Here is a 14,260-nt window from a genome sequence, read left to right on the forward strand (position 1 = left end):
TTATAAAACATGGCCACATAGCTCGAAAAACCCACAAAAAATTATGGATGCCAGCCATGAAAGCTTTCAACTTCACATTGGAATGCATTTTCTTAGGGAAAGTACCTTGGGGGCAATGTAACAAATACAAGGAGTGTACAAGTACCAAGAAAAACTGTCAGTTGAAAAGTAATTTTTCTAAGCTCTGTGGTAGGCAGGCCAAGCCAACAACATACAGGTGGGTAAACCATTGTCTTATTGTCACTCCTTCTTGTCCCCTCTTCCAATCCCTTTACCATCTTCTTTCTCCATGCCCCTGCCAAAAATCACCCCTTTCAACCAATAAGGAAATGGTCCAGATTGGAGTTTTTACCTCTGAAAGTCTAAATGAAATGGTAAAATTAGTGAATCATTAGCTTTTTCTTCCCCAGGATAATAGGAACAATAACATTTATTTATAAATGTATATCTCGTGTTTCTCCCAGTATGAGATCCAAAGTGGCACAGAACATTTTAGAAGCACAGTATGATGAAGATGAACCAGCAGTGTTTACACAACACTTTTAGTGACCAATGCAACTTGCACATGCCACATCCAGCTCACAGACAGAGTCAGATCAGTACTGTCAGCCCCACATTACAGATGGGATATGGAGTGCTCAGAGCAGTTCACCTTTCGCTCCCTTAGTGAGTTCATGCTAGATACAAGCTCAGCCTCTTAACCACTATGCTATACCATAATGTAAATATTTATAGATATTCTTAGCAAAAACATTTTAACTTTTTAGCAAGGAAAATCTGAAATCTCAGGAAAACATTCTAAAGATTTGCACAGAGACATTTCTGAGTATTCATCCAGTATGAAAGAAGCTGCACTTGCAATTGAGAGACCCAGGACAAATGGCTAAGGCTTTGGGGAGTGCTATCACACGTCCCTCAGATTTTGTATCTTTTACTCCTAGGAAAATAATACTCATGGTAATTCACATAATAACAACTGGGACAGATCTGAAGATACTCCAAGGATGGTTGTTTTATTAGCAAAAAAAAGCCCAAAATGTTACAGCAAAAAATGTTCCAAGCTTTTTTAGTAATAAAATAAGGATCTTTTGAGTATCTTGAGACCTGCACCTCCAGTTTCTTCTGTGGATTCCATTATATGCCCCCCAGTTTCTGCTTCTTTTACATTAAATTGCTGATCAATATCTGGCAAGGGACTACTAAAACAGGGAGAAAGAACTCCAGGGGGAAATGAATACTGCAAAACCTTCATGTTACCTTTACATAGGATTTCTCTGTGTCCACAAGCTCCTGAATGACCTTTCGAAGTCTGTCAGCATCTGTAAGTTGTCGTGTCAGTGGTTTTAGCAGGGGGGTGTCCTTTACTGCTTCCATACCATTTACTTGAGCTTCATGGAAGTGTGGGCACAACACTGAAATTTGTTCAGCACTCTGCAAGTTGAAAAGAATACATATCTGTTTACTACATTTTGGTCACAAGTTAATTTTGACTTCTTTATGACACACAAACACATCAGCTAAGGAGTTCCTTTTCTAGTAGTACAAGCTAACTATGGCACATGAACTGAAATGCAATGTGTGCGTTACCGCAGCTTATGTCTATAATCAGTGGTGGGGGGCCCTGTGACTTCAAATCCTATTAGTTCCAGACACACCGTGCCAGTGAAGAAGGCTGGAAGGTATTACAATCCAACAAGTTCCAGATGTTCACAGATTATGCTCTAAATGGTAACATGATTATACTCTAGTTCTTAAGTAGGCAGCATGTGGGCTTCCACACATTAGACTTCAACTTCCATCTGTCCTGGTCAGCTTAAACAAAGATGAAGGATGATAGGAGTCATAGTTCTAAATCATCTGGATGATATTGGCCATCCTTGTCCTAATTGCTAAACATCTTATTTTACACACACACGCGCGCGCGCGCACACACACACACATACACCCTTTATATCCTTGTTCAAAACCAAAAGTAGGCAACTTGCTGGTCTCAAGATACTTTATACTGTGACTTGTGTCACCAGCATTTTGCTGTGCTGGGTGGAGCTTACAGATGCTGTAGACAGAAACATCTGGAAGACACCATTTATTTATTTATTTATTTCATTTAGATGCTGCCTTTCTCCTCAGCGGGACCCAAGGCATTTCACAGACAAAACATTTAAAATCTCAATAAAATTCAAAACAATAAAAACACCTACACTCAATATAAAATCATAAAAATATACAAAAGTTAAAAACAAACTAAAAATCCACCTGCTCCATAAAAACCACCCTGCTATGCATTATACACCAAATGCCTTCCTGCATAAAAATGTTTTTACCTGATGGCGAAAGGCCAGCAAGGGGGGGAGCAGCCTAGCCTCTCGTGGAAGGAGTTCCAGAGGCTGAGAGCAGCCACCAAGAAGGCTCTCTCTCGTGTCCTCACCAAGTGAGCCTGTGATCTTGACAGGACCGAGAGAAAGCCTTCTCCTGAAAATCTTAGGGCTCTAGCAGGTTCATATGGGGAGATAGGTCTCTCAAACAGTCTGGACTTATTGGTCATGACCAGCACTTTGAATTGTGCCCAGAAACAATCCAGTAGGCAGGGAAGCTGTTTTAACAAGGGAGTTACAAGTTCCCTGTAACTACATTGACTACCTCTGTAGTAAGATGGTAATTTCCATTGGGGGGTGTGTGTGTGTGTGTGTGTGTGTGTGTATGTGTGAATGGTGATGATTTCCTGGTTTCATTTATTGACTGAGACATGCATAGCAGGAACATTTAGAATGGAAAGGATTTTTGAAAGTGCTTAGACCTAGCTTTTTCCTTTTAGGTTCCTGATATTATTTTTATAGTACTATTATTCAGGCACTGGAAAATACACAATAAAGTGTAACATCTAAAGATCAGCCATTGAATGATACCTACAACAGTACATCTCTTAGCCCACAAATATGAGCCAACTAGTTGGCCAACAGAAAGGTATTAAAAGCAGAAATACATAATTTGAAATGTGGAATGGTCTTTCAACATTACACAGAAAAAAATGCATAATTTTAACCAGCCTATGTTAGTGCAGAGGGCCTTCAGCCTATATTTGACCTATAAACTTACAGCTCACATTAAAGCAAGCCTTTTTTTTAAAGTTCAGAAACAAGGTTAGTCAATGTTAATTTAGCCCCCAAACTAGACTTTACTCTTTTTCAAAGAAAGCCAATTTAGTTCTTAATTACATCATGCTTCAACCCAGAATTTTAAACAGCTTTGCCCAAGTGGTTGCTTTGTAGATAGGAAGTGAGTCTTGCTCTTTAATTGCAGTCATTTCAAAGGTAAGTGATCCACAATAATACTGAACAGATCTGTAGGTCATATGGCATTTAAAATGGAGAAAATCTAGACTATAGCATTTCAGTTCACATATGCATTGAAAGCCTGCAACATGAAAAGAAAAATAATAAATCATGCAGAAGGCCTCTAAGACCACATTAAAAAAGTAAAAATCTCACTGATCTCACTTTAATGCACATTTATACCACTAGAAACCTCAAAAAATGTAAATAATTAGAGGAACAATTAAAAAGAGTCAGAACATGAGCATGATCCTGAGGAAGAGACTTTGCAAGGGCATCCAACCAAGACTCTTGTAACCTGCACTCATTTTATGTTTACTAAATCCATGCACTACAGGAGTTTCATCTAGTCTCATTCTCCTCCTCTATGTATCCACAGAACAGAAGTGAGATGGAAGCAAATATTTGGCATGTCCAGGGTTGCCATGTTTTGGTCCCTCATACCCAGGCATCTAATTTATGTATTTTGCAAATTATTATAATTATACTGTACATACTATTAATTAGCATTCCAAATATGCAAATTCAACACATTAATCATTGCACTTTTTCTACTATTATGTTTCATCCTCAGTACCAGTACCAGTCTAAGACCTCTTTTTCTTCTTCTTTCCCTCCCTTTCTGGTGTGAGAAGAGGGAAACTTCCAAGTAGCTCCAGAGAGTGAATGGATTCCATTCATGAAGTCGAAGGCTTTCATGGCCGGCATCCAGTTTTTGTGGATTTTTCAGGCTATATGGCCGTGGTCTCCATTTACTCTCTTGAAGCTGTTTAGAAGCAAAGTTCCACTGTGCTGCCTAGCCCAAGGCTCAAGATGCCGACAGAACCTACATATAACAGATGGCCATCTCTGCTTGCCCTATTCCTTTCCTGCATTCTGGGCCTGTCGGGAGAAGAGGGAGGGAATGGAAAAAATAAGGTGGCAATGCTACACCTGTGCAGTAGCAACCAGAGCCTGCAGGGTGGGATGAGGTTCCCAGCAGTGCCACTACCACATTTTAATCTAACTATTGGCCTGCAATGAAGGAGAAATCCAGGATTTATTGATTCAACCAGCCCAAGTGGCCAGGATATTTTTTAGTCCCTTCAATTCAGGTTTTTGCAAGTTTTCTGGGGGAAATGGCAACCGTATCATACAACAAAAGCTTGCTCCAGCCTGGGGCTCTCCAGATGTCTTGAATGGCAATTTTTACTTACAAAGACATGCCTACCTCATTCTGCCCATCTTTATCTACTTTTTTCCTGCTCATCTCCACTCCATTCCCACCCCATATATACACATGCAAATACAGGAGATGACAAAATGAATTTTTACTCCAATTCCATGCCTTTTGCAGCTCTGTGTGTGTGCGCGTGTGCACACGTGTGTGCATGTACACATGGCTGCAAGTTACCTGTTGTCATATGGTGACTTCATGAATCTCATAGGGTTTTCTAAGGTAAGGATGACTCAGAGGTAGCTTTGTCAGTTCCTTCCTTTGAAATATAGCCTACAGCACCTGATATTTGTTGACAGTCCCCCATCCAAATACTAACCAGGGCTGACCCTGCTTTGCTTCCAAGATCAGACAGGATCTGTCACCTTTAGGGTATTTATGCCTCTTTACAAACAGTTAATTCGCCATAATAAAGGAAAAGAACAAAATGTTACCAACATGATCTGAAATAAACACTGCAGAATGTTTTGCTCTAACACCTTGCCAAATCCTTTGAGAGCTGCTATTTCCAGCTCTTCAATTCCCAGTTCTCTTAACCCAACTGACCAACTGCATCACAGCTCAAGCTGTATGCCTAGGCTTGCTTGAAGAAATGCTGGAGATTCAGAATCTTGCAAAATGACACTTTTCTTCTCACTTAAACTGATTCAGTTTTTAACATACCAGCTACTGAGGACACCAACAAATACCAAGTGCCATAGGCTTATATTTCAGAGGAAGGAACTGGCAAAACTACCTCTGAGTATTCCTTGCCTAAGAAAACCCTATGAAATTCATGGGGTTGCCATAAGTAGAGAGGCACCTTGAAGCACATACACACATACTGGGGACACAGGAAGGATGGTCAGTTTCATGATACCTAGAGGAAATGGGCTTTTAACCTTTTCCCCACCTCAGCATGGCTTTGAAACAGTAACCAATGAAAGAGCATTCCCTCACATTGCCAGGAAAGGGCTGAAGCCAAGTCTCACAAGCCTGATCTTAAATACGCCCCCCACCAACTGGTATTTAGAAACAAAAACCGTTATCTCAAATGTGAGTACATATTATATATAGCTTGACCCTATGTTGGAAATTTAGATGCAGTGAATTAACGTTGTTGTTCTCTTCAACCCTTAAAAGTTCAACATTTCTTAATGATACACTTCTCTGTTACTTGAGTCTAAAACAACATCCTCTCTTTTGATTACTAGTTGTCAATGGATCTTCCCACCCACTCCAGTCTTCTTAAATGGTTTCTCTATTTTCTTATTTAAACTCATTCACACCAGTTTTCCTGATTTCTTGTTATTTAGTTTTTAAGTCTGTACAAAAGGATTTTCCTCTATTAAAAAAAATATCTGTGCATAGGAATTAAGTAGGTACTTGAAGAAAACAATGATCGTAATGTATCACTGACCAGCAGATTAAACAAGTTAGCCCGTGCTCTTGTTGTTTAAGCCCTGTTATCTTCCCATTTATATGCCTTTCATTTCACAAGGCCAATGCAGAACACTCAGTAACATCTGTCAGAGATAAGTGACAGGAAAAAAGACTGTCTTTTTTTTTTAATCCTTCCAAGAAGTTGGCAGAAAGATGAGAAATATGGTCAGTATCCGCATTTTTATAACAAACCACACCTAAAAACAATGTCAGCTTTAGTCCTCAGTTTGTCATTTGAGGATGTAGGATATTAACTTGTCTTAAAAAAGGAAAGTGAAATGTTACCACTGCGGATACAAATAAATCAGAATGACTAGATATTGACTGTGACAACAATGAGCTTTTTCAAATTCAGTCTGTGTCATCAGACTTGTTTGTTCAACGTGGCTGACTTCAGTTGTGACACAGTTGTCAAATTCATTGGGTATCACCCCTCAAGTAACTCAACATCCTAGTCAGTACTTCTGAAACTGCAGATTTCAGAGTTTTCTTAAAATAAATGTGTGCACAACTGCACCCAAGCATCCCCTCCAATAAATCAGATGAAATGTACCTACAGAATTTCCCACATATGAGTCTTAGGATCTTAGGGGTGGCCCGTTTCTCCATCTGATTATCTTCCCAAACTCATCTGAAGAGGACAAGAGAAAGAACTTTCTCAATGGCTCTTAAGCTATAGAACTTCCTCCAGTGAGAGGTTGAGCCAGATCTCCCTCTGCAGGCAAAGAGCTTCCTATTTAAAGAGGGCTTCAGCCTTTAATCTGGTTGGGGTAGAAGGATGTGCAACAGGCATGATGTTTTAATATGCAATATGTGTTCTAGGTGTTTTTAATTCTTTAACAATCTTCTTAATGTTTTAAATTCTTTGTATTGTTTTAAACTTAATGTTTTAATTATATTGGTAGTTATGTTATAACTTTTGTACAATGTACTGCTTTAACTATTTTGTTTTAACATATATTGGTTACAATCCTGTATGGCTCAGCGAAGCTTAGCAGGTCCATATATGAACCTACATTAGGTTGACCCATATACCACCCCCAATTCACTGAACAGACTCTGAAGCCGCACCTTCTGCACAGCCATTGCCTGCTTTGTGGAGAGCAAGCAGGATGGCAGTAGCATGAAGCTATGTCTCCATAAATCAGAAGCCCTGTGACCTCCAAAGGAACCTGGTGGATCTCATTGCTGATGTCATTCTTTTGCATTTGGCTAGAAAAGATGCTACTGTGATCCTATCCATTCCTCACAAAACTGGGAATGGACATGCAAGGGAATGGCCATACAAGGGGCTTCAGAGGCTGTTCATCACATGGGGAGGGGGTATCTTTGGGCACTGAAGAGGGAGGAAGGAAATACCAACCCATGCAGCACCCCACAAATGACATACACATGATGTATGCATATACTATCCCTAACAGGATGCCAGCCGTTGTAAGATGCTTTGGTCCCACTTTGGAAGAAAGGTGGGATACGAATTAAATCAATCCATCAATCAATCATCCTGTTAATAGTTGGATTTATCTTTTGCTTGCAGAAATATTGTAAGATAAAATGTAAAAGCAAAAAGGGGGAGGAAATGTGGTATAATAGTTTAAAAGAGGAAATGCAGAGACATCCATATCCACATTATGCCTCTTTCATAAATTACACTATTTCCTATTGGAGCATTTCTGTTGAATTCCTAGAACTAATGGCCACAAAGGATGGTAAACAGCAGGATATGGTGGAGACTGTGTAACATATTGCTAATATATATACATCCTCCTGACTCTTGGGAGCAAGGATTTTATAAGTCTTTATTATATCAACAGAAATAAAGATATGAAGGATCTATAAAACCTTTCCAGCTGTAGCTAAAACCATTTATTCCTGGATGCGCCTAGGAATGCCTGCAATGAGGCCTGATTTAATCATCTTTTTAAATTTTATATGACCATCTTTACCAGTAAACATACTTTCTAACCAAAGTACTTTAAAGCACAAACACTTTTAAGGTGGTTTGTTAAAGACAGGTGGCTTCCTGTCAAGAGGGAAGAAATGTTTCCTGAATTATCCAGATGTTATATTGAATAGAAACACATGTTTCTGTTCAAAGGTAAGACCACACAAGAAATGCCAGCAGTTCACAGATGAGAACAACCATCAGTGTTTGGCTTCTCTTCTTTCTTAGTATTTTTAAAGTGTATGCAGACCATTCCTCCCTTAATGTTGGCATGTGAAACTAGGAGATGTAGTAAGAAACAACTAAGCTACTGTACTGGCTATTGGTCAGATGATTTTGTCCATAATTATAAAATTAAATATTTCTCTAAAAATGTAGATACATTGCTGCAGGGTAGATATAGAATGCAACTATGATAAATGTTCCCTAATCTAAGGAAAACGCAGCTCAGGAATTCAGTTCTAATGCTTGGAGATCTGCAGCTGGTTATAATAAAAGGTCGATACAGAACTCAGACAAGATGATTCTTTTTAAGCAGTCCTAATGGGCTACTAAAAATTATCTAGTCTCAGTTGGGGGGAGCAATGCTGGATCAATGCTTCAAATTCAGTACCTTTTCTTAGCACACAACCCACTGCTGGGATAGATCACCACCACCCAAATGAGACAGTACAAAGTAATATTTACTGTGAAGAACCTCAGAACTAAGGTTATTGGATGACTATTGCTATGAAACATGCTTCCAGGGAAATACTGAAAAAAATTACTTAGTATTAATGCATCAGAAAGGATGTAAGAAGTTAACTCTCTCTTTCCAGCACCTCTATGGTACTTGGAGGAAACTGTACTTTAGAACTGCCTACAATTCAGGCGGTCAAGAGCACCTGTTATCAGCTTCGGCTGATATGCCAGCTGCGCCCTTTCCTGGAACGGGGTGACCTCGAAACTGTAGTACCTGCGCTGGTAACCTCAAGACTTGATTTTTGCAATGCGCTCTACATGGGGTTGCCCTTGTGCCTAGTCCAGAAACTCCAGTTGATACAGAATTTGGCAGCCAGGTTGGTCAGAGGAACAGCAAGGAGTGACCATATAACACCAATATTGAAGTCACTCCACTGGTTGCCTATTAGTTTCCGGGCACAGTACAAGGTGTTGGTTATCACCTTTAAAGCCCTACATGGCTTGGGCCCAACCTATCTAAGGGATCATCTGCTTCCATACAACCTGCCCCATACTCTCGGGTCCTCTGGGAGGAATTTACTACAGCCCTTAAAGACCAGGTTGACGGCAACCTCCCAGAGGACATTTTCTGCAGCCGCTCCCAATTTATGGAATGGCCTGCCGGATGAGATCTGTCAAATTACCGATCTAGAGAGCTTCAAAAAAGCCAATAAGACGGATCTCTTCCAGCAGGCCTTCCCAGAATAAAATACTCGGCCACGAATAAAACTTCCCATCTATTGAACTCTGCACCAATGATTATTATTTGGATTAATTGGATTTTAGCATGTTAGTTTTAATCTTATATTGTTTAATCTTGTTTTGGGGGGGGTACTATGTATATATGGATGCATTTTAGCTTGTTGTACACAGCTTTGATTGCCTGGCAAAAAGTGGGATAGAAATAAAAATTTTATTATTTATTATTATTTAATTCTGCAAGTTCAAGGGTAACTCACATGCAAATCTGTCCTTTGCTCATTTGCAGGGAGATCTCAGATGCTTCTGCCACATAATGTAAACACCTGAATAACTGCAACACTCATTTGTCTTTTTAAGTTATTGATCTTTGTATTCAAGTACATTTATTGCCATTTCCAGACTTGTCTTTCAGAATAAAGACCAATATTCAGTGAAATATTTCCACATGGAGAAGCAGACCTGTCTGTTCATATCAAGAGTGAGTAGGCAAATCACATCCATGTCTGATTACAGATTGTTGGTTCATACATACTACTCCCAATCTAAATCTCAATATATATTGAAATAAGAAGTCAAGAGTAAACCTCTTTGAAAGCAGTGCCATGTACATCAAAGGCTTCTTTATTTATTCTGTATTTATACTCCTGGTTGGGTATACAAATCTCTTTTCCTAAATTAGGGTAGATGGATGCAATCCTGCAATCACTGGAGATGGTATTTTAAGAATTACTGTAGATACTCACATATAAGTCTAGAAATTTTAGTCTATTCAACCATGTGTCAATGTAGGTACTATACTTTAACTCTCTCTCTCTCTATCAAAAAAAGGAGCCATCTCCTGGTGAAAGGCAAGAGTATAATCTGTCCTGGAGGGACTGACCTCCCCCCCACCAAGTGTTTCATCCATCCAGCTTTTAAAGTGAGAATAAACAAATATGGAATTTTGTAAATTCTCTGGCATTGTTTTTATTTCCTTCAACCTTTAGATCCTTTGGTACATGCTCCTAACTTTTACCTTTGACTCATCCATGAGTGATATCAAAATCACTATTTTGGCCCCCAAACCTGCCTGTGACTTATACACGAGGTTGACTTATAGTATATATTGTAGGCAGAGGAATCCATTTCAGTATCCAAAGAGAGAGTCAGCCTGATCAAAATGTTACATTAGAAATATATTCCTCTGCTATCAATGTAGCAGTAATTTATACTTCGCAAAATGTATTAACTTGCTGTTAAAGAGCTCACATACTTCTCAAATAATAATTTTGGACTATAGCAGTGAGGTGCAGAAGTGAGACGTGGCTATACATTTTGCAAAGAACTCTGAAATAGCTCCATTGTTGCAATTTGATTTTTAAAAATTAGTAGCCTTGTTTTTAACACAAGTCTCAAACACAACTGTGTTATAAAAGAACAAAAAGCGAAGCAAGTCTCAAGATCAAGGGTTCATCTATTAACATTTAAGCATGCATTTGATAGACAGACCTAACTCTTATATACATTTTCTCTTCTTTTTAGCCTTTCTAATTCTGCATTTCAAATTGGTTCAAACAATTTAAAAACAATAACATAGAGAACCAACTTACCCTTGAAACTCTCCTCTGCAGGGACCCATAAACTGATAATGTATGCTGCTTTGTCTTCCTTCCCAAAGCTAAGCTTTTAACTCTTGTTTTGTTTTGCCTGAGGGCAAGCATTGTAGCTTTTCAGAATGATACTTTTACATACCCAAAAGCAAGGTGAACAAACACTGGCACAGTCCTCAGACGTGCACCAATACCTTGTCTAGCAGTCACTTTGTGCAGTGGCATATCATAACCTGATATGTTGCTGTCCTGCATATAACTGAGCTAAACAATATATTGGAAAGAAGACACCATTCCATTTGCAAATTAACAAAATTAATCCTCTTCTAGAGAAAAAATGTCAAAGTGTATTTGGACATTTAAAGGATTTTTTTAAAAAAGAAAAGCTAAATGTACATAAACTATTGTACAAAAGTTAAAAGTAATAAACAAGCAAAAAGGATGCAAGATGGATTTGATCATTCTTTCATTCAAATCCAGGGAGGAAGCTACCAGTTAACAAAGCCAATGAAAATTTACTCCATAAACAAATATACATACACAGTACTAATCTAAATTGACAGGTATGGAGGAAATGGAGAGGATGGATGGCTGTGAAAGTCAGAGTAAGATTTGAATGATACACCCTGTTTGAACATTCAAGCTGTTTTGGAAAGGTAGGAAGACAGTAGTAGAGTCAATGAGATATTTTGTTTATAGAATTGTTCTTGTCCTTTGGTAGAACTTATTTGATGTAACTGCATCAATAAAAAATCTAAGCTGTACTCATTAATAAATTGGTGTTTGAAAGGGCATATATCTCCCCACACTTTGGTGTACCTTACATAACAGTCCCTGTTTTAACTGTAGATTTGTGTTACTTTTTTATGACTTTTTTTAATATACAGCAAACTTGTTTGAGGACCTGCTATAAAGATGAGATTAAAATGTTTCAAATAAATATATGAGGTTACTTTTGGAGCACTTTGAGAGTATTTTAGTATGCATTTCTAGCATAATGTTATGTGAAAACTGTTGAATGATAGCAGAGCTTACAATTAAAAATTTAATGTAATAAAAATATAATACAAAGAGCAATTTCTGGAACTGCTCAAATCATGGTACAGAGCAATGGCAGAGAACTTTGTGCTCAGTGTACTTTTATTTGGGATGAAAGAATATCACAGGTGCTTCAGGAGATGCTGAGGAATAATCAATTGTTTTCTCTACACTAAAGGCATGAGGTGGTTTACAGAAGCATTCCCCAATCTGGTGCCCCTGCCAGATGTGTTTGCCCGTGACACATACTGGCAGTATGGCCAATAGTTGTGGGTCATTGAAGCTATCGTCCAACACTTCTGCAGTGCAATGGTTGAAGAAGCCTGGATTGATTATTAATACGAAGATTCTAAGATGGGGCTGCAGTACTCCCAAAGAACTTCAGAGAAGCACTAGCTGTTTCCATATATGAATCATAAAATGTGTGTGTGCATGTGCCTTTGAGTCTCTTGTTGACTTACAGCAACCCAGTGAATTTCACAGGGTGTTCTTAGGCAAGGAATCCTCAGAGGTAGTTTTGCCAGTTCCTTCCTCTGAAATATAGCCTACAGCACCAGGTGTTCATTAACAGTCTCCTGTCCAAGAACTAATTGGAGCTAACTCTGCTTAGATTCCAAGATCAGATGGGATCTGGTGCCTTTAAGACAGTGGTTATCAACCTTTGGGTCTCCAGATGTTTTGGACTTCAATTCCTAGAAGTCCTAGTCAGCATGTTCATTGTTCAGGAATTCTGGGAGTTGAAGTCTCAAAAATCTAGAGGATCAAAGGTTGAGAACCATTGCTTTAAGGTATTCAGGACAAGTGCATTTGTATTGGAGTCCCATGATGCCCCCAAAAGTCAATGGATTACAGAGAGACTCTTGGTACAAAGAATCATATGCATGCCTGGAATACCCCCCTCCCCTACACACACCTTATACCATGCATCCATGGGCAAACATATGACCCAGTTTTCAGAATAAATCACATAGCCGACACGTAAATAACCATCACTCCAAGGAGCAACCATGATCTTCAGAATTACAACCATTGTCTCTGAAAAGCTGACACAGTTTTTAGAGTGCCTGCATAGATATTCTGAGCTCTATTAAAATTCTTTCCGATCAGAAAATCTGCCGTTCAGTTAGCTCAGTGATTCCCAAACTTTGGCCCTCCGGATGTTTTGAACATCTGATCCCAGAAGCCCCAGCCTTGGCCATCATCCAGGGATTCTGGGAACTGAGGTCTGAAATACTGGGAGGACCTGAAATCTGAAAGTCACTGAACTAGCTGAACATTGTTTAGAAATATCATGTTAAGACCAATATTTTTATTGGTGTTATTTATATATGTGTAGTGGAGGCCAGGGCAGTGGCAGAGCAAGGCAATGCTCCAAGTAGACCCTTCTACTTTCTTCCGCTGAAGTGAATGGCACACACGCATGCACACAGACAAACAGAAGATAAAAGTGCACAGATCTGGGGGTAGTAGTGCTACAGAGATTGGTTTCTTGTCCAGATAGAAGTTTGGTGTTTTGTTTTTTTACTTTGAAATTCAGGTTTTCAGTTTTAAAAAAATACAGAACAATGGTCTGAAACGACCACTGAGATAAAGACCTACAAAAGAAACAAAAGCTTATCCCACCACCCTCAAGGTAGTCATTGAGGCTAAACTCATCTCAATACTCCTCCAAAATTTAATGGATAGTCTTGAGACCTAGGCCAGTTCCTATATACATTGTTGTGTTTCAGTCGTCTCTCCCTTCTCTCTCTTGCTCCTACCAATCCTGTGAGTTGAGGAACTAAGGCTGACAGATGATTTGCCCATAATATTCCTATTGCTGGTCCTCATAAAGTAAATAAATTTGAAACTGGCACTGAAAATACTAAATAGAAATAGCCATTTAACAACATATCTGTAAACACATTTTCTTTGCTTTAAAAACTGTAGTCAGTAGTTGCTTGTGTAACTGGCACCAAAAATAGAGCTAATGACAGATGAAGGTACTGTAGTCATGACACTATTGCTCTGCAGCCTTATCAGAATGATACAGTTGTCAGAGCAGCTTTGCACAATCTCAGTGCAGACCTGTCTTCAGACATATAACCAAGTAAAATACAGAGCTGTGTCTGAACAACTTATTTTCTGTTCTGTGCAGTCCTTTTTTAAAACAAGGAATAAATGAACTCTATGGTCTAAGGCCCCATACAGACAGGCCAAAATAAAGCTGCTTCGGGTCACTTTGGAGGTATGCTGTTTCAATGATGCATGCCTACTAAGAGTCCAGAAGCTGCACCAAAGCTATGCTCTAGTCCTT

At 39.0% G+C, this 14,260-nt stretch overlaps 1 protein-coding gene across 3 annotated transcripts in view; it reads right to left on the bottom strand.

Moving 5' to 3' along the window:
* The window catches only part of TIAM2 (TIAM Rac1 associated GEF 2), a 156,746-nt gene that overhangs the window by 22,597 nt on the left and 119,889 nt on the right, over positions 1-14,260 (bottom strand). For all 3 annotated transcript variants that reach the window (XM_089530152.1, XM_089530150.1, XM_089530151.1), the window contains one exon: positions 1,258-1,431. In XM_089530152.1, the coding sequence (XP_089386278.1) occupies positions 1,258-1,431 (174 nt within the window). The remainder of the gene's footprint in view (positions 1-1,257; positions 1,432-14,260) is intronic.

Source organism: Sceloporus occidentalis, unplaced genomic scaffold (genome assembly GCF_023333645.1).
Source record: "Sceloporus occidentalis isolate IW3139 unplaced genomic scaffold, rSceOcc1.0.p SCAF_6, whole genome shotgun sequence".
Taxonomy (NCBI): Eukaryota; Metazoa; Chordata; class Lepidosauria; order Squamata; family Phrynosomatidae; genus Sceloporus; species Sceloporus occidentalis.